This window comes from Gracilinanus agilis, chromosome 6 (genome assembly GCF_016433145.1).
Source record: "Gracilinanus agilis isolate LMUSP501 chromosome 6, AgileGrace, whole genome shotgun sequence".
NCBI classification, from domain to species: Eukaryota; Metazoa; Chordata; class Mammalia; order Didelphimorphia; family Didelphidae; genus Gracilinanus; species Gracilinanus agilis.
In genome coordinates this window covers 227,275,282-227,298,049 of record NC_058135.1, presented here as the reverse complement: position 1 = coordinate 227,298,049, position 22,768 = coordinate 227,275,282, and the positions used below count along the sequence as shown (strand labels likewise).

The 22,768-nt window shown below is 53.1% G+C and overlaps 2 protein-coding genes across 13 annotated transcripts in view; one reads left to right on the top strand and one right to left on the bottom strand.

Annotated features, from left to right (window-relative positions):
• Positions 1–1,395: 1,395 nt before the first annotated feature.
• LOC123251307 (putative N-acetyltransferase 8B) lies at positions 1,396–4,656 on the top strand. The gene is made up of 2 exons (XM_044680542.1): positions 1,396–1,481; positions 1,730–4,656. Exon 2 carries the CDS (start codon positions 1,744–1,746, stop codon positions 2,470–2,472), a length of 729 nt encoding a protein of 242 aa, XP_044536477.1. The 5' UTR covers positions 1,396–1,481; positions 1,730–1,743; the 3' UTR covers positions 2,473–4,656.
• Positions 4,657–7,508: 2,852 nt separating this feature from the next.
• Positions 7,509–22,768, bottom strand: part of EBF4 (EBF family member 4) — a 100,387-nt gene continuing 85,127 nt past the window's right edge. For 5 of the 12 annotated variants that reach the window (XM_044681496.1, XM_044681497.1, XM_044681499.1 and 2 more), the window contains 6 exons: positions 21,343–21,431; positions 21,152–21,217; positions 20,610–20,787; positions 20,258–20,443; positions 10,224–10,421; positions 7,509–7,839 (listed from right to left, as the gene is read on the bottom strand). In XM_044681496.1, the coding sequence (XP_044537431.1) occupies positions 7,808–7,839; positions 10,224–10,421; positions 20,258–20,443; positions 20,610–20,787; positions 21,152–21,217; positions 21,343–21,431 (749 nt within the window). In that variant the 3' untranslated portion in view covers positions 7,509–7,807. Of the gene's footprint in view, positions 7,840–8,166; positions 8,238–10,223; positions 10,422–20,257; positions 20,444–20,609; positions 20,788–21,151; positions 21,218–21,342; positions 21,432–22,768 lie in introns of those variants that run through there. The other 7 variants (XM_044681492.1, XM_044681493.1, XM_044681494.1 and 4 more) reach the window with 3 other exon arrangements.

Here is a 22,768-nt window from a genome sequence, read left to right as displayed (position 1 = left end):
CCATATACTCTGTACTTCTCTTGTGAGATCTGATTTATGTATGTTTTGTAAATTAGAATGTGAGCTCCTCGAAGGGACCGGTTATGTCTTTTCTTTCTATTCTCACTGCTTAGCACAGTGTCTGGCACCTAGTAGTTCCTTAATAAATGTTTATTGAGGTACAATTCATGGATCAGAGATCCAAGCCTGGAGACAGGAGGTGCTGGGTTCAAATGTGGCCTCATACTTCCTATCGCTATGATCCTGGGTAAGTCACTTAACCCCTGCTGCCTAACCCTTTCCACTTTTCTGTTAGAACCATACTTAGTAACAATTCTAAGGCCACCAAAGGCCAAGATTTTTAAAGAAATGCTGATTGATTGAGGATAGCTTGAGGGTCATTGGAGGAGTTTGGTTTGGGTTTTTTAGGATAAGGGAGACCTGAATACTTTCTAGCCAGAATAGGAAGAGTTAGAAAATGAGGACTAATTGGTGGGTAAAGCTCGTAAAGGATACAATGTGAAGGGCACTGGGGGAGAGATGCCCACCCTCTGGGCTCAGTTTCCCTTTCCTGGGGCTCATGCAGACAGGATCAGATCTTTTAGAGTTTCAGTTGGAGAGAATGTCAGCTCTTCTAGTTCAACTCTCTCCTTTTACATAATGAAGAAACTGAAGTCTAGAGAGGTGGTGACTTATCCAAGATCACTTAGATAATAAATGGCTGAGCTTGGATTTTAACCCAAATCTTCTGTCTTCAATTCCATAATTTTTTCCATGCATCATAATTATGTAAAATCCAAAGTCTCTGCTTTTCTGTCATTATTCATGAGGGAAAAGAGAATGTTGATTCAGAAGTAAACCCCCAGGTCAATTCAGCAAATATTTATTGAGGGGCAATTAGTGTAAGGAATTGCCCTGGATGCTTGGGATCCAAACCAAAATGAAACAGGATTCTCTGGATCCTGGTAAGGAGCAGATAAAATGCCATGTTTGGTGACCTGCGTTATGACCAGACAGTGGAGCATGCAAAATAAGGCTAGAATAGGAAATGGGGCAGGTTAAATGCCAGGCTGGAGAGAGGCAGTTCTGAGGGGAGAGTTGGAGAGGAGGAATATGCTGCGACTGATGCTTTCAGAAGATGAAGTTGGCAGCTATGTGGAAGATGGATTGGTCAAGAGACTGATGTGGAATCAGGAAGACCTTTTAGAGGAGACCCCTAGATGAGAGGTTGTAGCAAGTCAAAAGGGTAGGGAAATAGGTGCTGCCAGGCTGGAGTGGGCCCTCCTGGATTCTCTTCTCACCTGACTGTCTTCTCTAACTAGGGTGTGCATGAAGGGAAGACCCTGACTGCTGTCCTGTAAGACATTACTGTCTTCTTCTTTCAGCAGGACTTCCTGATTTCAGGGTGCTTCCATCCTCATCTTGGCCTTGACTCAGCCTCCCCTTCACACTCTCATGAATAAGAAAAAAGGGGGACATTTTGTTCAAAGAAACACAAACAGGTAAAAGTTTACCAATCTCAACAGAGACTTAATCCAGCCGTCCAAGCCCCAAGAACTGTTTGCCTTGTAGCAGGCCCCCTAGTTTCCTTTTGCCAGTTTGAAATAGGAGGGGCATTTGACAGCATCTCTCCCCTCTGAGTTAGGAGGCTGGCACTAGAACCCAGTGCCCTGATTTTGGGTATGGGGAACCCTGGGGACCTTTGGTGATAGTTTGCCCTATCCCTGTTCTGGTCCCTCTCTCACTGCAGGACTGGACCAAGGAATGCCGGCCAGGGCCAAGGACCTCGCTGATGGCGATAGGGATGTACGGGTGCAGGTCCGGCCGATGGTTCCAGGGGACGAGGCTGCCACCCGAGGACTCTTGGCAATGGTGGCGGCAGAGTTGGGCTCGGCCGTTGGAAACCGGATGGTGTGGCGGCCGTGGTTCCTGCTGCTACTAGGTTGTGGCTTTGCGCTCCTGGCAGCCTCATCCCGGTCCCTGTTGCTGCCCTTGCTGGTACTGGCGCTGCTCCTGGCTGTTGGCTACCCTGCCCTGGCCCATGTGTGGGCTCTGTATGTCCATCAAGACATGAGCCTGGGTCTGGGGGCTTCAGGGGCCACAGGCTTTCGATTCTGGGTGGCTGTGGATGCAGAGGGCAGTGTGGTGGGCACGGTGGGTGTGTCAGGGATTGGGGAAAGTGGAGATGGGAAATTGGAGCTGAGGTCCCTAGCCGTGGGCCCAAAGCATCGGGGTCATGGGGTGGGCAGGGCCCTGTGCCAGGCTGTGCTGGCTTTTGCCCGTGACCATCCTGGCTGCCGGGTTGTGGTGCTGGACACACATATGCTCCATGGTCCTGCCCAGAGACTCGTCTCCAGCCTTGGCTTCCATCCAGGCCCTGCACGCCTGCAGCCTACACTTAGTGGATTCCTGGCTAACCTCCCTGTCATTCGCTACCACCATGCCCTGGCTGGCAACAGCACTGAAGAGGACAGCCCAGGGGGTGAGGACTGAACCTTCTACTTGTCAGCCAGGGGACCGAGCCTCCCATCAACCCAGAGATTGAACCTCCCACCCACCCATCTGCCAGCCCAGAGGTGCTGCTCTGCTGGGTCTCCTGGGAATGGAGGGCCTTGGGCCAGCTCTGCAGCCTTGAGGGAGGGTTGATGAGCAGGTGACGGCGGGCACTGGGGTTGTCAGGCGGGGAGGATTCCTGTGGGGGCTGGATGTGGTGATGGGTGAGAATCAGGGTCAGACAGGTGATGGGTTTCCTGGGGACACTTTCAGGGGCCTGAGCTGAGGAACCATGGGAAACTGGAGAGGACATTCTGCTGAAAGAGGTCATAAAGGGATTATAGGGCAGCTGGGATGGTGCCCATCCAGTCAGAACTACCCCAAAATGGGATGGGCTACCTTAGGAGAGAGTGGAGTCACCATTCTGTGGGGCTTCTAGTAGAGGTGGGAGGACTACGGGTCAGAGATGTCAAGGGGAGGATTCCTGCTCAGTGCAGGCTTGGACTGGTTCTGCTCTCCGATTCTGGGGCTAGGGAGGCTGGTCCTGCACCTAGCACAGAGATGTTCAATAAATACTATTGGATTGGGGCCTGGACAGAGCCTAAGAAAATAAAACTTTTCCACCTCCCTTCCCTCTCCCCTCAGCTTTGTCTCTCTCTTGAGACTTTCCAGAGGCTCATTAGAGATGAGAATGGGTGTCTGGCCTCCCTCCTCTTCCAGATACTGGACCAAGTGTGCCCACCTCATTCATCTTCCCTGCCCCATCCAGGTTTCCAAGTCTGGACCTGAGAAGCCCCAGACTTGTGCCCTAAGTCTTACCAAGTGAAATCTGTTCCCAGGGATCCTCACTCAGGGTCCTCCAGAGGACCATTGCTGTGAGCCTCTGTCGGAGCTTTTACCTTACCCTGCCAAGCTTCTGTGATCTGTGGGCCCTCAACCACTAACCCCAAAGGCTTCCTGCTCCCTGGGGCTGCCTGCTGTGGGAGCATGGGGTCTGGAGTCGAGTGCAGTGTGGGCATCTTGACTAACATGTAGGACGGGGCCCTGGGCCTGCCCTCGGAGGCACCCCTTACACTATTGAAGATTCTGGCATTTCCCAGTTTGCCCCTCTGAGCCTCAGGCAGGATGGGAGTAACAAGACCTGCCCTCTCCAGCCAACTTGGCACCTCTGGAGCAGAGTGCTTTGTAAACCAATTAGCAAGCTTTTAGGATGATCCGGGAAGTGTGCTAAGTGTTGGGCGGGCAGACAGAGAATGGATGTAAGCCTCAGAGTGCCAGAGAATGGACCTTCTGGTTGTTGTTCTCGCACATTGTCATGTGCTGCTGCCATCTCCTGGTGCCTGATTCTAACATCCGCCTTTTTTTCCCCCTCACTCGTCACTGGATCCTCCCAACACACTGTAGGCATTTCCTATGGCTTATTTCTGAGAAAATAGACTCAGGAACAATATATCAGGACTAAGTCGTCAGATGTAAATCAGAAACAAATTCTCCACGTAGGGCTGACCTGGGGCTTCCGCTCAGCCTTGGAGTGCTCCGGAAGTCACCTACTCTCTTCCCTACCTCAGGCAAGAGAGCTAAAAGGCAGCAGGCCCTGGCCAGATCTGCTCTGATGGGCTGAGGATCTCTCCTGAAATAGTAGGCCTCCTCTTAGCCGATCAGAGATCCTTGCCTTCCCTGTCCATAGGAATCTCCCTCCACAGACACCAAGACTGGGGTTGGAGCTAGAGTTCCTGGGCCTTGCCCATCATTCATGTCTGTTGTTGGCCAAGGCTCTGGGACCATGGGCAGGTGTACATTGAATTCAGCTGGCTCTGGGCCCTGGGGGCCACCCTGAGAAAGTGTCCCAAGTCAGGAGAAAGAACCATGGGGTACAATTGGGGGAGGGAGTGCGGGGGAGAAAGCCTGTCGCTGTTCCTCCAGCTTGTGTCCTTGTTTGTCCATTGGTGGTGGTGGTGTAGGAAATGGAGACCCGTAAGCTCACCAGACCCTTAGGACCTGGGGCAGGGGGCACTAAACCCAAATTTGAACGTGTGTGTTTTGATAGACTAATCTGACTTGGACCACTAAAGAGAGACCCTGATGGAGATGTCTAGAAATGGCTGTCCAGTGTGGAACCTTTCCTAGTGCATGATTCCTGAATCTCTAAATGTTTTCCCTTGTAAATAAACTCAAGAAAATGCATTTGTGTGAACTGCAGTGTGTGGAGATGTGCGAGGGGCAACGGAAAGCTGGCTGGGCCTTGCTTAGACCCTGAGCAGATAACAGTGTCTGTGGACCAAACCACTCAGGAGGGGCTGGGGAGCAACAGGCTCAAGGATCAAGATAGGCAGGGAGGGGCAGCTGGGTAGCTCAGTGGATTGAGAGTCAGGCCTAGAGACGGGAGGTCCTAGGTTCAAATCTGACCTCAGACACTTCCCAGCTGTGTGACCCTGGGCAAGTCACTTGACCCCTATTGCCCACCCTTACCACTCTTCCACCAAGGAGCCAAAACACAGAAGTTAAGTGTAAAAAATAAACAAATAAATAGAGGCAGGGAGCTCGGCCATTGGGACACCTTGGAAGGAGCCAAAGATGAAGGCTTTGGGGCTGAAGGAAGAGATCTAGTGATTCTAAGAAGACTTGGTACCCCAGGCTGCCTGAGACCCTGGGCCTGGGCACCTTCTTTAGCTAAGGACTTTCCTTCTTTCTGCCCCATCTTCACCATGAACCATCTTCCTCCAATTTGGTATCTGTCCAGCAGCATGGCCAGCCACTGCCCAGCAGGCCCTGCTTGGAGGCAGCTAGCCATTATGGGGCCCCGGCCAGTAGGGGCTTCAGATGGTCCCTGACTCCTCTCCCTCTTTCTGTATCTCCGACTCTCCCTGGGTCTCTCGCAGCACAGATGGCAGACCTACGCTGGCTCTCACCTTCCCTAGCAGCTCCCAAACTGTAGGATTTGTTTCCCCAAACTGTTGGCTTTGCATAATGGGCCGTATGCTCCCAACTGTGCAGTGCCACCCCCACCCCCCCAGCCACAGAGACAGACAGGAAAAAAGAGGTGGCCTGAGGGAGGAACAGCAGGACTGCGGCTACCTGCCCATGGGCCAGTGGAGTTTTTGTTTGTCCTTTGAATCCCTTCTGTCTTAGAAGCAATACTGTGTCCTGGTTCCAAAGCAGAAGAACAGTGAGGGCTAGGCAATGGGGGTTAAGTGACTAGCCCAGGGTCACACAGCTGGGAAGTGTCTGAGGCCAAATTTGAACTTGGGACCTCTTGCCTCTAGGCCCAATTCTCCATCCTCCGAGCCCCTAACAGCAGTGTTTTTGTGTTAGGTTGGGAACACTGTGTTCAGGCCCTCAGCCTGCACTTTTGAGATACTTCTACTTCTGCCTCTAATGATTCGGCCTCAGGAGCTATGTGACCCCTTGATGAGTGAGTCATTTCAACTTTTCCCTACTCAGTTTTGTTGCTTAAGTGGGGATAATATGGCCTGATGTCCCAAGGTTGTTAGGAGAAGCCAATGGCATAATCTACGTAAACCTTAAAAGTACGTCTAAAAAATACTAGTCATTACTGAAGTTCAGTTCTAAGACAAGGTTCCCTGTTCCGGCTGAATACTGATAAATGTTTAACAACCTTTCTTTGCCTTTACTCTGCTGCTGCTGGGAGTCTGGAACCCTATCCTGGGCCCACTTGCACAAATGACTCTTGGGAAGCAAAAGAAAACCAGGGGATACCAGCCTGGGCCTGGAGGCCTTTGCCCAAGGGCTGAGGACTCCGCTTGGGCCTCAGAACTTCTCTCAGGATGACAGACAGCCTTCCTCTTCCCAAGGCTCCATCTGTTGCCCCAGCCATATGCTATGTAGAAGTGAAGTCCCCAAAGGGGACATCAGGTGGGGAAAATGGCCACTTTGAACCCCAGCAGAGAAAAATCTGGGAGTTCAAGTGGGTCTCTGGTGTGCTATAAGCCAGCAGTGGTGCATAGATATTTAAAAACAAAAACCAAGCAAATAAAAGAGCCCAGAGCCAGGGGGAAGTGAGACAGCATCCCCGAGGGATCCCTTCCATCCCCTTCCCAAAGCCTCCTCACTTTATTAGAGCTGTGGGGAAGGGTCAGGAAATGACAGGGCCCAATCCAGGTGCTTGTCTCTCTTTGGGACTGATCTATGTAAGGCATGAACTGGAGGCAGAAGGGGCATCAGTATCTCCATTTATTGTTTCATTTCTCCCAAACCCCTTCCCGCATCAAATGACCAAAGCCAGATGGGGCTGCTAGCCAGGGAGAGGGGCGGGCAGGACAGGCCCTCTGGAGAGGAGGGAGCCGCTGGGCTGGGGAGAAGGAAGGGCCACCAGGAGCAGAGACAATGGGAGACACAGACAACGCGAGCCACCCCAGGGGAGAAAGCAGGCCACCGGGCCGGAGGCTCCCGGCCCACTACAAGGAGGAGTACTCTGGGAGCTTCAAGGGTGGGTGTCGGGGTGGTAGGAGAGGGCAAAGGTAGGAGGGTCAGTGTTGGGGGGGTCCCTCCATGGGCCCAAAGGACAAATCTGGAGTTGCTGGTGACCTTTCCCAGAACTCAGGAGGAAAGATCTGGGACTGTGGCTTTGTCCCTCTTGGGGAAGGCCAGGCCGCCAGGGTTGTGCGTGAAATGGGGTGGCCTTGAGGGGCCAGACAGAATGCTTGCTCCCTGGGTCACAGGCCTGGGAAAAATGGAGTCAGCCAGATTGGGCCTACAGTAATACTCCTATTCCTGCCTCAAAGCCCACCCTGGGGGGGAGCTGGGACCTTCACCCACCCCTCCGCCCCCCACTCCAGCCTTCCTTTGACCTGTCATTTCTCCCCCAGGACCTCCCCCCTATCTCCTGTGGCTCTGGGCCCAATCCCCTCCCAACCAGCATTGGGCAGGCAGAGCCAGCCAGGGGTTTTCTGTACACGGACCCCCTCCCCAGGAGAAGCGGCCAGGGCCAGGCAAAGGCAGGGTGGGAGGAAGCGCTCCAGAGACACCAGCTTCTTCCCTGAGCATTCTGGAGGGCAGGATCTTTTACCCCCTCCCATCCCCAGGATTCCCCTCCCACCCCAAGCGTATCATGGGAAAAGGATGAGGGGGTCCGCGGCCCCCAGAACCTCACGCGCTCACACACACGCTCACGCACACAAGTTAAAATGGGGCTGCCAAGAGAGAAGCCTCCTGTGGCCAGTCCTGAGAGAGGAAGGGAGAGAAGAGAAAAGGGCTGTGGAGGGATGGGCCCGGCGTCTCTCCCAGGCCACGGGAAGTCCTCTTCGGGCTCCTCCCAGTCCACTGGCCGGCCTGTCCCGGGCTCTGCATCCAACGGCTAGGTGGTTCTGTGCAGGCCTCACATGGGGGGGATGAGGAGTCCAGACATGGCTAGGAGAGGGAGAGAAAAGGCCAAGAAAGCGAGGGTCCTACCGTAACTCCTCCCTCCTCCCCCCTTCCCCACAACTTGGCCATCTCGTGTTCGGCTCGGTCCCAGCTGGGGGGAAGGGGGGACGGGCCGGACCCTCAGGGGACGGTGGGACGCAACCACAACCCCTGCCCCCACCCGGCCAGTCCTGGGGTCCGGGGGGGCCTCACAACCAACAAGCCCTTGGAGACAGAGGCAGGCTCCAAGGGCAGAGGAGAGGACAGAGACAGCAACAGAGACGGAGACAGAGAGTGAGGCACCGAGGCTGGGCTGGAGGACACATACTGTGCTTAGGAGTAGGCCAGTCCCTGGAGGGCCCCAGGGGGGGAATGGAACTTGTCCGAGTCCTCAAAAGCTGGGTCTGTGTCCAGAAGGAGGGGGACGGAGGGGGACAAGCGGAGGACAGAGGAATGGAGCCCCGACGGGCAGGGAGAAAGGCGGGAGATGGAGAGAAGGGATCCAGGAGGGGGAGGAAGGGCAGGAAGGAGAGATTGAGAAGGGCAAGATGAGTGGCCAAAGGGAGAAGCAGCTAAGCGCCGTCCCGCCTCCCTCCCCCAAAGCTCACGGCCTGCCCCGCCAGGGAATGAGACCAGCCAGGACCAGGGCATCGCCAGCCGGACCCGCTCCTGCCCTGTTGGGGGCACGAGCTCCGGAGGGCTTTGTCCCAGCGGCCGCCAAGGTCCGGACGGCAAGAGCAGGCCCCCCGCCGGGTCTTCCCTGGCGTGGGAGACCCCGCTCCTTCGGGCTGTGTGCCTCAAGGAAGCTGCACCTTCCCCCTTCCCCACAGAGCCCCCAGGACGGGCAAGGCAGAGCAGCCTCTCCTCTCCTCGGCCCCCTCATGCCCCACAAAAGCTCTGTGCCAGCTGGGCCTGTTCTCTGAAGTCTGAACGCTCAGGCGGCTCCTCAAGCCTCTGCCGTGGCCTGTGGGACCCTGCAAAGGGGGCCGCGGCCAGGAAGCCTCCCCAGCGCCCCTTTTTTCTCTCTGGGGCCCTTCCTGCTCTGATGCCCCTCCCCCTTCTACATGGCCCCCCAGCTCAAGCTCGGGCCTCCCTGCCAGCGTGCAGGTCTTGGTAGCCTTCGCCCCGCTGGGACCCCGCCGGGTAGGGCCTTGCCATGATTCAGGATCGCCATGCCCTGCCTCCCCCTGCGGATGCCATGAATAGATTGTCTGGTCCTTCGCCTGGGCCCTGCCAGGCCCTTGGGAACATGCACGAGGGGGCTGCCTCCTGACACCAAACAGCGAGGCCCCCCCGGGAGAGCCTTCTCACCCGTCGGGCGCCCCACTCCCCACCGCCATACAAGGACCAGATGGTGCAAGAGGGGGTGGAATCCAGATGTGGATCCCATCTGTCCCCCCTCGTCTTCTCAGCCCATCCCTGTGCTAGTGATGGCTCACACGGCGGCGGGCTTTCGGGTGGACAGAGCGCTGCGCTCACCCCCACCCTGCTGGGCAGGTCTCCCCCCTAGTGCTTAGTCCAACCGAGAAGGAACGCAAGGAGGGCAGGAGCCCCAGGAGCTGACCCGGAGCCCCAGGAGCTGACCCGGAGCCCCAGGAGCTGACCCGGAGCCCAGGAGCAGGCCCGGAGCCCCAGGAGCTGACCCGGAGCCCCAGGAGCTGACCCGGAGCCCCAGGAGCTGACCCGGAGCCCCAGGAGCTGACCCGGAGCCCCAAGGAGCAGGCCCGGAGCCCCAGGAGCTGGCCTGGAGCCCCTGGCTTCGGGCTGCCTCTCAGGGGATGAGGGCCGCCCTACCCCCAGAGCTTCTGCGAGGCCCAGACTGGGCTCACCTCTGGGAGAGCGCTCTGGAAAGCATGGAGGGCCGGCCGGGGCCACATTATCCGCTCACAGCCAGCACGCTTTGGCGGGGGGCGCCGAGGACGGGGCTGCCTTCTCTGGGGCTTCGTGCTGGGGAGCTAAGCCCGCAGGGCCCGGGCCTGGTGGCTCTGCAGGCCTACAGCCCCGGGTCTTCTCTCACCAGGACTAGGCCTGTTTTCTGGGCTGGCCTGAGTGCTCCCTTCCCCTGGCGCCCCCCACTACCCAGCAGCCTGTCTGAGAAGGTGCAAGAAGCCATAAGAATGGGGCAGCGGGGTGGCTCAGTGGATGGAGAGCCAGGGCTAGAGATGGGAGGTCCTGGGTTCAAATCTGTCCTCAGACACTTCCCTATGAGCCTGGACAAGTGACTAAGCCCCATCGCCCGGCCTTCTTGCTCTTCTGTCTAGGACCCGATCTTAGTGTGGACTCCAGGGTGGAAGGTGAGGCTTAAAAAAGAACCCCTGAGAAGCGGCCGCGTGGAAGGCCAGGCCCGTCCCCTGGGCCGAGTGTGGCCGCGGCGTGGGGAGCTGACTCACCTTGCAGGGCACTGCCATTAGTGCTGGTGCAGGCGGGGGGCGGGGAGCCGGGCGGGCGCACCACCGGGGCGAAGGCGCTCTTCTGCTTGACGGCAGAGATCATGTTGACCGGTGAGAAGGAGAAGACGCTGGTGGTGGGGGCAGCGGCCGGGAGGGAGATGGAGGAGGCGGCGGCCAGCGGAGGGCTGGAGGGCATGACTCCGGGGAGGGGGTGGGGGGCAGGGGTGGCGCAGGAGACACAACAAGGAAACACAGAACTATAGAGAGAATCCCGGGCGGGGGCCTGGCTGGGCACCTGCCGCCGCCCCGCCTCCCCTGGGCACCCCCCTCTGGGGTGGGGAGTGGGGAGGAGAAGCCTAACCCCCTTGGGGCTCCCATTCTAGGAGGGGTGACATGGCAGGCACCAAGCACTCTCCTGACCAGGGCTGGGGACCCCCAAGAGCCTCACCCTAGGAGGGGCCACAGCCTCCCCTGGGCGCGGAGAGGCCCCGGTGTGAGGGTCGGACACTTAGCCTCCTGTCTAGACAGCAGCAGCTTGGGACAGGGGAGCCTGCAGAATCTGGGGGGCCTGGGACCCCCAGAGAAGCCCTAGTCCGGCCCAGCACAGGACTGGTCCAAGCCCACAAGGGGCGAGATGCTCTCCCGGAGCCTGATGGAAGCAAGGCTGGGCTCAGGCTGACCGTAGGATCAGGGATCTGGCCCGCTTTAAGAAGTCGAGAGCCCTGATGTGAAGGGGCACGAGACGAGGCCACTGGCCGCTAATAGGGCGGAGGCGAGGACCGGCATGGTCAAGAGCCGGGGAAGAATCATGAAAGCTTCGTGTGCCAGAAGTCACCCAGGCCAGCCCCAAGGCAGGCGTATCTCCGGCCCAAGGTAGGCCCCTCTCAGAACCACCAGACTTTTAGGCCATCTTCCTATATTTGGCTGAAATCTGCCCTCGCTCTCGGGCTTCTCTCCCAGGCCCCTCATCTGCCCTGCGGGGGCTAAACAGAAGCAGCCCAGGCCCTTTCCCCTTGGATGGCCCTACAGATACTGAAGGTGGCCTTTTCTTCAGGGCAAACGCTACACGTTCCTCCCATGGATCATCAGATGGCACGGCCATCCCTCCGTGTGCTCTGCTTGATTCACGTCCTTCCCCAAAGGCAAAGCCCCCAGGCCTGGGCGCCGCATCCCAGCACGGGGGCACATTTCAGGGGCCAGACTACTGCCTCTCTCCTCCTGGACTCTCTTCCTCTCCTAATGCAGCCTAAGCACTCTAGCTGCTGGACTGGCTAGGACGTCCCATTGCAGACACACTCGGACCCTGTGCAGCTTCGAAGCATCGGCCTTCTCCCCGTTAGCCAGCCGTGTGCGAGGCATCTCCTGCCTGCAACTCAGACTCAACTTATCTATACACGCATCCCTCCCATCCTCTAAACGTCCCTGTTTTTGCTGCCATCTCTTCGGTCACCCACGTGGGAATCATACTCGGTTCATTCTTTGTTCTGCACTCCGATGGCCACCCTCCTACTTCAAGCCCTCAAAGTTCACCTGGACTTCTGGAACAATGTCCTGACGGGTGTCCCCGCTTCCAGTCTCTGCCCTCCACACATCTGCCAAAAAAATCTTCCTGAGGCATCGATCTGACCGTATCCTGATTGTCGAGTGCCTCTCCTATCCCAGGGGCTCCAGCCATGCTCCCCCCTATCTTAATGCCAGCTGCCCTTTCTCCCTCCTCCAGTCCTGGAAGCAGAAGGAAATGAGCGCTGCCATTGCTACTGGAGAGCGTTCGCCCATCTACACGACTCTAGTCACTCCCTACGCTGTTACTCTGCAGACCAAAATCCACGTCCCTGGCCACGCTCCTTAGTAACAGTCGCCCACCCTCATGAGAACGTGAGCTCTTTGAGAGCAGGGCCGGCCCCCCTTTTGTATTTGTATCCCCCGAGCTTACTTAAGACATGCAGCTTCCTTCCCTCGTGCCCATCCTTCGCTCAAAACCTGCCAGTGGTCCCTATCCCCCTCCAATAAAATATAAACCCCCTCTGCACTTGTGACCACACAGTGAAGCTCCCATCTATCCTTCCAACCTTCTTTCACTTTATTCTCTTCATGTACTCGGCGTTCCAGCCAAACTGGAATACTTGCTGTTCCCAGAACATTCGGCATTCCATCTTGTGCCTCTGTGCTCTTTCCTCACCTCTGTCTCTCCTCAAAGAAGAGATGCCACCTTTTCTTTGAAGCTTGCCCTAATTGCTCTCCTTCGTCTTGCTTGGCATCCCTCACTGGAGGGCACCATGTTCTTTCTTATCTCCGTTTGAGGTATATTCCCTCCCTTTCCCCCAGAAGAATCTATATTCCTCTGGGGCACGGCTCTATGTATGTAATAGGCATTTAATACATGGTTGGTAAGTTGAACACAGTACTTGGAGAGATGATTTTGTGAACCCTAACTAAGGGCAAGAGGCTACCTTTATCCCAATGAATTCTCATTTTCTTGCATTTGGCCCGTCACCCAATCCTTTCTGGATCCCAATTAAGTTACTCAGTGTGGTGATTATCTCTTCCATCTGAAAATGTGAAAGAATAGGCTACCTCAGCCTTCATCTAAGATACTGATGAAAACTTAACACAGAAGAGGACAGAGCCCTGTGGTATGCTCCTAGGGACTCTCCCTTCCAAGTTGACATCAGTCCATCATTCGGAACTCTGGGTTCAGCCAGTTATGTCTGCCTGACAAATCAAGCTCACATTTCTCCACCCAGTCCACACAGTTATCTGAAGAGACTGTCAAATGCTGAAATCCAGGCACGTTATTATCTACAGTGTCCTCCAAAGCCATCCAGAAGACTAGTCAAAGAAGAGAATGAGTTTCATTGGACATGATTTTTTCTTAACAAATCTGCACTAGCTAGTCATATCAGATCCGTCCTGCCTAAATATTGGTGAATTATTCAACTAAGGGAGTGTGACATTCGACTCCAAATTTTTCTAAGAATTGACTGCTGGGTCACCAGCTCATGGTCTGGAGAACTCAACTTGTCCCCTTTCCAAAAAAAAAAAAAAAATATATATATATATATATATATCAGACTATTTTTACCCTTCTCCAGTCTTCTGGTGCATGGGTTTGGGCTCTTTCAAATATCGCTGAACTGACACTAAGTTGGCAATCATTCCACTATTCTAGGACCCAATTAGCTTTCCAGAAAGAGTCAGCATGGGTGGAATGGCAAGAACCCTGGCCATCATGGCCGCCGCAAAACCTATCACTAGTCATGCGGACTTGGGCAAATTATTTCTTTCTTTTTAAGTCTTTATTTTCTAGTCTTAGTAACAACTCTAAGATAGAAAAGCAAGGGCTAGGCAAACGGGGTTAAGTGACTTGCTCATGGTCACACAGCTAGGAAGTGTCTGAGGTCAAATTTGAACCCAGATCCCCCAGCTCCAAGCCTGGTGCTCCATCCACTGTGCCATCTCACTGTCCCTTGGGCAAATCATTTAAACTTTCCAACTCTCATTTGCCTCTTAGGTAAAATGAAGATAATCATTTCCTCTCCAGGGTTGTACTGGGGTAGGCTCACACTGCCCAAGAGCCTATAATAGGTAAATTTTCAATGGGTACATTCACACTTCAGAAAATGGCAAATACTACCAAACCAGGGCTTGGCTTAGGGAAGTGATGGGAGAAAATGTTAATAATGCAGCTTAAATTTAAAAGTGTGCAGTGGTACATGCCCTGCCCAAGCCCTCGTCCCAAGAAGGCTGCTTGTTAAGAGATTTATCAGCACACGCCAGTGCCAGACTCACCAGATATGGCTGTCATGAGCATCAGAGACCATGTGAAGTGCTTTATATATCAGCTATTATTATCATTCATCCTAAGGAACTGAAACTAGTCGAGGGCAGAGCGATGCCACGCCACCATTTCCTCAACTCTCTGGATTTCTCTCTGAACTGCTTTTCCCCCTATCCTTCAGGTCCTGAAAATCATTCTCCTTGATAGGGAAAACAGAAGTAAAATAGGAGGGGAGTAATTCTGGCTTCTCTTTGCTATCCTGTGTCTTCGTCCCATTTACTGAGGCTACATCTTCATTGTTCTTTCATCCCAAGTTGCCTAAAACAAAGTTATCCGTAGCATTTTTCCTCCTCTAAATCTTCACTTATTCCAGCCTTTAGGTTTCCTTGGCACTATTCTCACAAGATCATGATTCTCTTTTGTGTCCTGGGTATCCCCGATTCCATTTTCTCATAGGATTATAGGACTAGAGTCAGAAGGATCTTAAAGTTCAGCTCCCTCTTTCTAGAGGTGCAGAAATCGGTTAGGTGATTTGACCAAGATCAGACCATTTGAGGTGGGCTTTGAACCTTCCTGACTCCATGTTCACTTTATTCTATAATATAAAGTGTATATATTATAATATATATAAAGTGTATATATAATAAAGTACTATATTCACTTTAAGACTGTTCATCTATTTTAAAAACCTTATATTCCATCTTGAAATCAATACTAAGTATTGGTTCCAAGGCAGAAAAGTGGTATGGGCTAGGCAATGGGGGTTAAGTGATTTGCCCAAGAAGTGTCTGAGGCCACATTTGAACCCAGGTTCAACTTCCAGCTCTAGGCCTGGCTCTCTATCCAATGAGCCACCCAGATGTCCCTTCAGGATCTTTTAAAATCTGAACTCACTGGACACCACTCTGTGCAGTCACGGCGATGTGCAGTCACAGCCCCCTCACACTTTTCTTCTTCACTGGAATCATTCAAGTTTGTATAGTTAAAATTTTGTTGATAAGAACCTCATACTTGTTTTTGGCCAGCTTTCTTTTCAGAGTCTCAAGCCTTAAGATGCTACCTATCCCACCTATGAACTCTACAAAAGCCTATGGCAACACCAGCCTAGGAACAACGTTCTCCTCCTTATCCAACACAAATGTAACACAACGTGGCCACTTCCTCCAGAGGATACTGTGGTTTCCACATTACCATTAAGTCCCTCCTTCTGGGCCATAATTGACTCCAAAACAAAGGTTTCTTCGACTTCCCCCTTTTTAACAAAGGGTCGAATGAGGGTAAAATCACCATCAGTATGAGTTGCAATTCAGGTTAGGGCTGAGGTGAGTGAGGAGGTTTGTGATCAGTGGTTAGGGTGGGAGGTGGAGTTAGATTCTTGTCTATCCAGTTGGCCTACGAGATTTCTCTATAATTATCAGAAGTTTGGCAGGTCCAAAGCATCAACACCTTCCCTCTGTAGAAGAGCTCCTCACCCTACCTTTCTCACTTCTGGCAATGGCCCTGCCATCTTTCAGAGGCCAGGAGCTCTCCCTACATTTTTTTTTTTACTCTTCCTGCTTCTTCATCTTCTCTATCCAGTCATCCACTAAGTCCTATTGATTCTTCCTCCAATGTGTCTCATTTCCATCCCTTCCTTTCCATGCCCTTTGTCACCGGCCCTGGCTAGTAATATCGCCATTGCTTCATGCTTGGATTACTGCGATCAATAGCTTCCTAATTGGTCTCACTGCCTCCTGCCTCTCCCGGCTCTAGCTTTACGGGATGCCAGGAGAATCTCTCTGATATTACTTTTATTGGGTTGGATGAAATCACTGAAAGTGAACAGAAGCAGGGGTGGGAGGGAAGTGTGCAAGGCCAGCTGCCTGAGACGGCACACGTTGGGGTCCAAACTGAAGCCAATAATTGCCCTCCCGCTAGCCAGGCACCTGAACATAGTAGGGACTCAGGCCATATAGATCAGACTGAGTGGTTAGTGTTGGGGTTAAGCCAGATTAATTACAGTCAAGCAAAGGTTTGGATCGGCTTGGCTGGTCTGGAGTCACTAAGGCCAAGGGTGCAGAGTGAAGAGAGAAAGAGCTGGGGCAGAATGAGCTCTTACCCTTAGAACTGGTGGGGCCTGAGGGATTAAGCTCTCTGTCCCATCCATCCCCCTTATTCAGAACCATCTTTGGCAATTCCTGATCATGGAGGGTATGGGTAGTGCTGCCCAAATCTCTTTATGGCTATTCTTTTCCCAACCAGACTTGACAGAAAATGCTCTGAGGCCTTTGTCCAAGGCTGAGCCTCCCCATGCCTGGCTTGCACACCTTCATGGTCTCCCACTTCCCCCGGGCTCTACCCATTGCCCTTTCATTCCTCCCATCCCTATCCTCTGGCCCCAGTAGAAAATATGACTCACTCCAGCTCCTTGGCAATCAGTTACATGCAAGGCAGGGTAGAAAACTGGGGTCAAAGATTAGAAATTAGAGTAAGGGGTTAGGAATCAGGGCTGGGGGAACATACCAGGGCCAGGGTCACTAGATCCCCAGAGGTCTTGGACGGGAGGAGGTGCCTGGGACACCTATCTTGTACCTGGGTAGCATCAGCTGGAGATGGTTTGAAAGATGATGACACGGATACAATCTTATCTGGTGTCAAGGGGCCTTGGTTAGGGACGGTGGAGAAATGGGAGATGGGAAGGAGTCGGAGCTTTGGACAGTTTTTTATAGAATTACAGAGTCTTATGACTGAAAGGGACCCCAGAAGTCACATATTTCAACTAACCCCTGAACAGGTAGCCCATGTACAACGTCCTGGACACGTAGTCATCCAGCCTCCACTCAAGCACCTTCTCTGACATCAAAGCATCTCATCCAAATCAGTTCATTCCACTCCAAACAGCTCTGATTGTTAGGAAATTTCTCCTTATTATGGAGTTGAAATCTGCCTTCCTAAAGACATAGAGAATCTATAGACATATACTATAAACCAGTAGAATGTAAGCTCCTTGTTTGTCTTTTTTTTTTCCTTTCTATCCTCAGTGCCTAGCCTAGTGCTTAGTATAGAGCAGGAGCTTAATAAACATTTTTATAAATGGAACTCAACAGAATTCAGCAATTTTCACCTGCTACCAAATATTCTCCAGTCCTACCTACTCCTGAAAACAGTACACACACAAGAGTCCTTCAAACACTGAGACCCTGACAGGCCTATTCTGGGAAGTCAGGACCAATGTCCAGAGTCACATTTCTTGTTGGCCGGCCTCCTGGGTTTGGGTCATTTCCATGGCAATTTTAGCAGCCCCAGTTAGAACCAGGACAGAAGTCTGGGGATGTGAAGTCTGGAGTGAGAGTTGCTTCCCCCGTCCAAGGCCTATCTGGGGCCTTTGAGCACCTGCTGATTTCCATTTTTAGGATCAGAGTCAGTCTGGGGGGGAAATTTGGGCCATGTCTTCAACAAAAGAAAGGAAGCTGGTAGCTACTTAGCAGTTCCAGCAAGAATGGTGGAGTTTCCATTGACAGGCTAGAGCCAACAGGCCAGAACCAAGCTCTACCTTCTAGAAGAAGAAGCCAGTCAAGAGAGGGAAGCTGGGTGGGAAGATGGGGGTTGGGATGAGAGGCCAAGGTGGCAGGACTGGCCGGACAACAGACATATGAATGGGTGATGAACCTGATGGTGAAGGGGCAGCGGGAAAGGGGGCCCAATGGGAAGTCTCATCGCTACCTATTTCCAGTGAAAACTGGGTAGAGCCATATGGGGCAGCTCCCCTTCATGCAAGAAGACCACCTTTCCTGCGAGGGTAAGGTCTTGTTGAAGCCAAACTTTGAGAAAGAATTCCAAACACCTGGAGGGTTTAGGTCCAAGAGAATTATGTCTTGCACTAAGAGACCTTGGTCCTAGTGTCATGCCTTTCTGAAAGGAGGGCCTGGGAGCCTTGGCTATACCAAGTAGCAAGGGAGGGGTACTCCCCCAAGCATCTAGGCTGGCAGGTCTCAGGATGGGAGTATTGGCTGACATCTATGAGAATTAGTCAAGGCTGAACTGAAAACCAAGATATGATGGGAGTCAACAGAGTGAGACCCATAAGAGTCGCCAGCATGTCCAAGGAAAAGCCACTCAATCACTGGAAAGGAGTTATAGCTCAAGCAGGATGGATTTAGGCTAGATATCAGGAAGAACATCCTGACAGTGGTGGAAGTATCCATTTTTCTGTAGTTCAGAGTCATGGCAAGAGTGCCAGACTGACGGTCAGAAAGGCAGAGTTCAAATCCCAGCTCCCACTTTCTCTTGTTATATGAACCTGAGCAAGTAAGTTCACTGAGCCTCAATTTCCCCAGGAATGAGTGCTTTGAGAATAATGCTTTGTAAACCTTAAAATGCCAGAGAAATGCTAAGTCATCATCATTCCGGGCAGTGACTTCTTGAGCCCATGCTGTTTCCTGGCTGTATGTGTACCCACACAAGCAGGGCTAAAGCCAGTTCTCAGATATGCCGGCGTTAGAAGGATGAGGCCTGGGAATGCCCACAATAAAACCATTTCCCCTCTTGTGGTTTTGAGCTCAGCCAGAAAATGGAAATAAATGGAGATGGAATTTCCCATCTTTCCCGCCAGAATGAAAAGCCAGAGAACGGGTCCATGTAGATATGGGAAGGAGTTTACCAAGATCCAACAGGTGGGAGGTGAAGCCAGAGGCCCATTGAGGCAGGAGAAGACCTGAGGCTTTCTAGGAAGAAATGCACATCTGAATGAGAAGCAGGAGGACACCCACGATATAAAACAGATTGTTCCAAGATTTCCGGACATCCAAGCGGCGTTGACAAACAGAAATAACCCGGAGAGCATTAGACAGCATAGGAGTGACCGAGTCCCCCAAGAAAGGAGGAAGGTAAGAGGGAGAGGAGAAGAGAGATGGGAAGAGGAAGGGAGAGGAGAAGAAGTGAGATCATGAGGAAGAGAAGGAAGGAGGGAAAGAGAGCAAAACAGAGAAAGAACACAAGTACTGCCCTTGGAAGGCTCTTTCCTCAGTCTAGTGATGCACCCGTGGGGCTACGTACAGGATGACAAAACTGGGAACCTCCAGGCCTTTAAAGAAAAAGATCAGAAAGCCAAGCAGGTCTAGAGCAGCTAAGACACGAAGAAAGGTACACAGGGAGGGAAAGGCTAGAAAACTAAAAGGAGGAAGAAGCAAGAGGCAAACAGGAGATATAAAGAAGAGAAAGAAGGCAAAGTTTGAGTGGGAGAGACCAGAATGTTTCCCAGGGGATTGGGGTCTCGGGAGAGAACCTTTGGTGTTGTGTCGGAAAGAAATCTAGCTGTGTTATATAGGATCATGGGTAGTCTTCCAGAGGGCAGAAGACAGAATCTTGAGGTTTGGGAGGCTGGAGAAGAAGAAGGGCTAAGAGGCTCTGAGGGGAGATGGTGTGGGTATGATGATGCTCTTGCCCGCCTGCCCTGGGGCTCAGAGATGCCCAGAAGCCATCATCTTCTCTGTTACTCCTGCCCAGGGTGGTAGTTTTCAGTGATGGGGCAGTTCTAAATCTTAAACTACTCACCTCTGGCATGAAAAGTTGCCTTTCTCTGAGTACCCAGGATGGACCCTTGGGGACTGCATACATATGCACACATGTATGCACATAAAAGAAGGGGAAATGGATCTATTATACATCCAGACCTGTGTCTCTGTATATATTTTTATAAAAATAGACAGGCACATCCATCAGGGCCCTTGGTTTAGGCAATGATGGGGTCACTGGGAAGAGCGGGGTGGGGAACCTAGGAAGATGAAGAAGGGCCATTTCCAGGCCTAAAAGGGGGTCAAGGGCCTGCCCTGTTCCTTTCTGCCAAGATGGCTCTGTGGTCCCTGGCTTTGTGGCCTGGGGGTCAGCGGGGAGAGCAGGCTGTGGAATGTGGGATGAAGCTCCCACCGAGTTCCAGACCCTCAATCCCAAAGGCCCGGGACCAGGAAATCTCTGGTAGCCTTCCGCCTTCTTCCTCCACCACCTTTTGTCAGTGGCCCTACCTAGTCCATCATCTAGAAGGTGGCCTGAGCGACTCCAGTGGGGTGTCCCATCCCTGAGTCTAGCCATCTCTTGTTCTTGGACTGTCATCCCTCAGGGGCTGGCCTGGGGGTCTGCCTGTCCCACCCAAACAGACATGGCCCTGGTGAGCAGGAGGAAACCTTAGAGGGAAGCCCTGAATCCAGCCCCCTTGTCTCGCAGGGGAGCCGGGTAGCGCTCACCTCCCCGTGCCCGCGTCCTGCCCGCCCTAGAGACTCACTAGCATAGGGTGAGTTTGCAGTGGAGCCGTTGAGGAAGCTGGGGGAGCTGGGCACGCCGAGGCCAGCCATGCCAGTGGCCCCGTAGCCATTGATGCTGGACGTGATGCTGCTGTAACTGCTCTGCTGCGGGGTGGAGCTGGGCACGTAGCCTCGAGGAGACACACTGCTGGTATTCCGGGAATAACCTAGTCAGGGAGAACGAGTCAGGGTGGAGCCTCCTGGGGGCCTGAGGGGAGGCTCAGGGCACCGCTGGGCAGAGGGGCAGAGGGAGAGGCCAGGCACAGCAGAGGGGCTGGGGGAACCGGGGAGGGGAAGATCAGACAGAGGCCCCACAGGGACAGGCAGACTCACCTTGATCCGCCCCTTGTGTGGAGTCTCCAATGTTGACTGCCAGCTGGCTCCCAAAGGAGTTGATGCCCATCATGGCGGTGTGGGGATGGCCTGGGGCCAGGGAGCCAAGCTGGGAGGGAGTGCGTGGGACGCTGTAGAGTGCTTCTGCAATGTCTGCTGCCCGCTTTATGATGAGATCCTGGGGAGGCAAGGACAGGGCTGGCCCCCAACTCCTAGACCTCCCTGTCAGCCCTTGGGAGGGATGGCCAGAGGGAAGGAGAAGAAAGGGACACGCACGGGACTGGCAAGTTGGGGAAAGGATAAATAGGGGCATACGGGACAGATTGGGACCTGCAGTGGACCTTAGACATCATCAGCTCGTTCAGCCCCTTTATGGATGAGGAAACTGAGGCCCAGGAAGTGGTCGCTTGCCCAAGGTCAGCCAGGGAGCACAAGTCGAGCCCTCCTGGGCAGGACGGGAACGGGCAGGGGAGGGGGCCGGGGAATGGAAAGGTGCTTGAGGAAGAGGGAAGGCGGCTAAAAGCCTCATGTAGGCCTACTACCTGGTTACTGTGTGGCATCCCATACAGGGCCTCCACCAGGTCAGCTGCCCTTTTCAGGAGCACTTCCTAGGGATGGCATGGGATGGGGAGACACGTATTAGCTCAGTCCCCTGACCCTCAACCCCTCTTCCTGCTTTTATGTCAGAGTACCAAACCCTTTACAGGCCTTAACCGTCGCTCCCAGGCTGTACCTTAGGAAGCCGCTCAGGGTCTCCGGGATGTCGCGGAATCACCTTCTGCAGCCTCTGGAAGCCGTAGTCGATGGTTGGCTCATTGAGAGCTTGGGGGAGGTGGGGGGGAGAACAGTGTGGGGGACGAGTATCCCTAAAGGGTCAGGGAGAGATGTCCCCTCCCTCCTCCCAGTCTCCCAGGTCTGAGCCTCCGGAACCAAGCACTCTCGGCCCGGCCCAGCCTCCTCAGCGGACACGCACAGAGTTTACGTATTCATACATGTACAGAGAGTGTTCACGCTGAGATGCTCCCCTCTTTCTGAGCGCCCCAGGGCATCCCCACCAGAGACCAGCAGTCAAGCTGTCCCCCAAATGCCTCTTTTACCCAGCCCTGACTTGTCAGGCACAATGGGCCCCTGCTAACCCTCGATCCCTTTCCAGGAGAGCAGGGAGTGACCCTGGGTCCTACTGAGGAAAAAAAAAAAGGGAAGGAGCTGGGGAGAGGGCAAGGAAATATTTACACCATAATTGGGGTGGGCTTAGGGCACCAACTAAGGATCAAGAGTTATTAAAAATTAAAGACTTTTTATAGTAGCCCTTTTCTAATATACTTCTCCTGTTATTATATATGATAGTTATCTCTGTTCATGTCTTTTTCCTTTTCTTTTCTTTTTAGCTTTTACCTTCTGCCATAGAAACAATTGATTCTAAGACAGAAGAGAGGTAAGGGCCAGGGAATTGGGGCTAAGTGACTTGCCCAGGGTCACACAACTAGAGTATTTTCCCCTTTCTTGACTGTGGGCTCCTCGAAGGTAAGTACTGGGTCTTATAGAAACTCTGCTGCTCCTCCAGCAGTTGGCATAGCGCCCATGCACACAGCAGGCACTTAATAAATATTTGTTGACTTCATTTCTTGAGAGGCAGATTTGGGAATAATTAGGCCAGATTGAAAGATTTATAGAGTGATAGAGTTGGAGTGGAAGAGATGGTAGGGGCTACTAGCTGTTTAAACCTGGCTCCTGACAAATAGGTCCTGGATGGGGATCAGGAAATCATGGTTTAATGCTGGTTCTCAGCACAAGGGAGATGAAACTCCTTTTTTTGCTTCTTTTTTTTTAAACCCTTACCTTCTGTCTTAAAGTTGATACTAAGAATCAGTTCCAAAGCAGAAGAGTTGTAAGGGCTGGGCAATGGGGGGGGGGGGTAAGTGACTTGCTCAGGGTCACACAGCTTGGAAGTGTCTGAGGTCACATTTGAACCCAGAACCTTCTGTCTCCCACCCTGGCTCTCTGTTTACTGAGCCACTCAACTGCCCTTTCTCTTGCTTTTAAGCTGAATGAAAGAACCAGAATGGAGGGAGAGACTACGGAATTCTCCAGGAGAGAGAGGAACTTGAGGTGGGCCCAAAGCATAGTAGACAGATGGACTTTTCAAAATGGGTGAGACA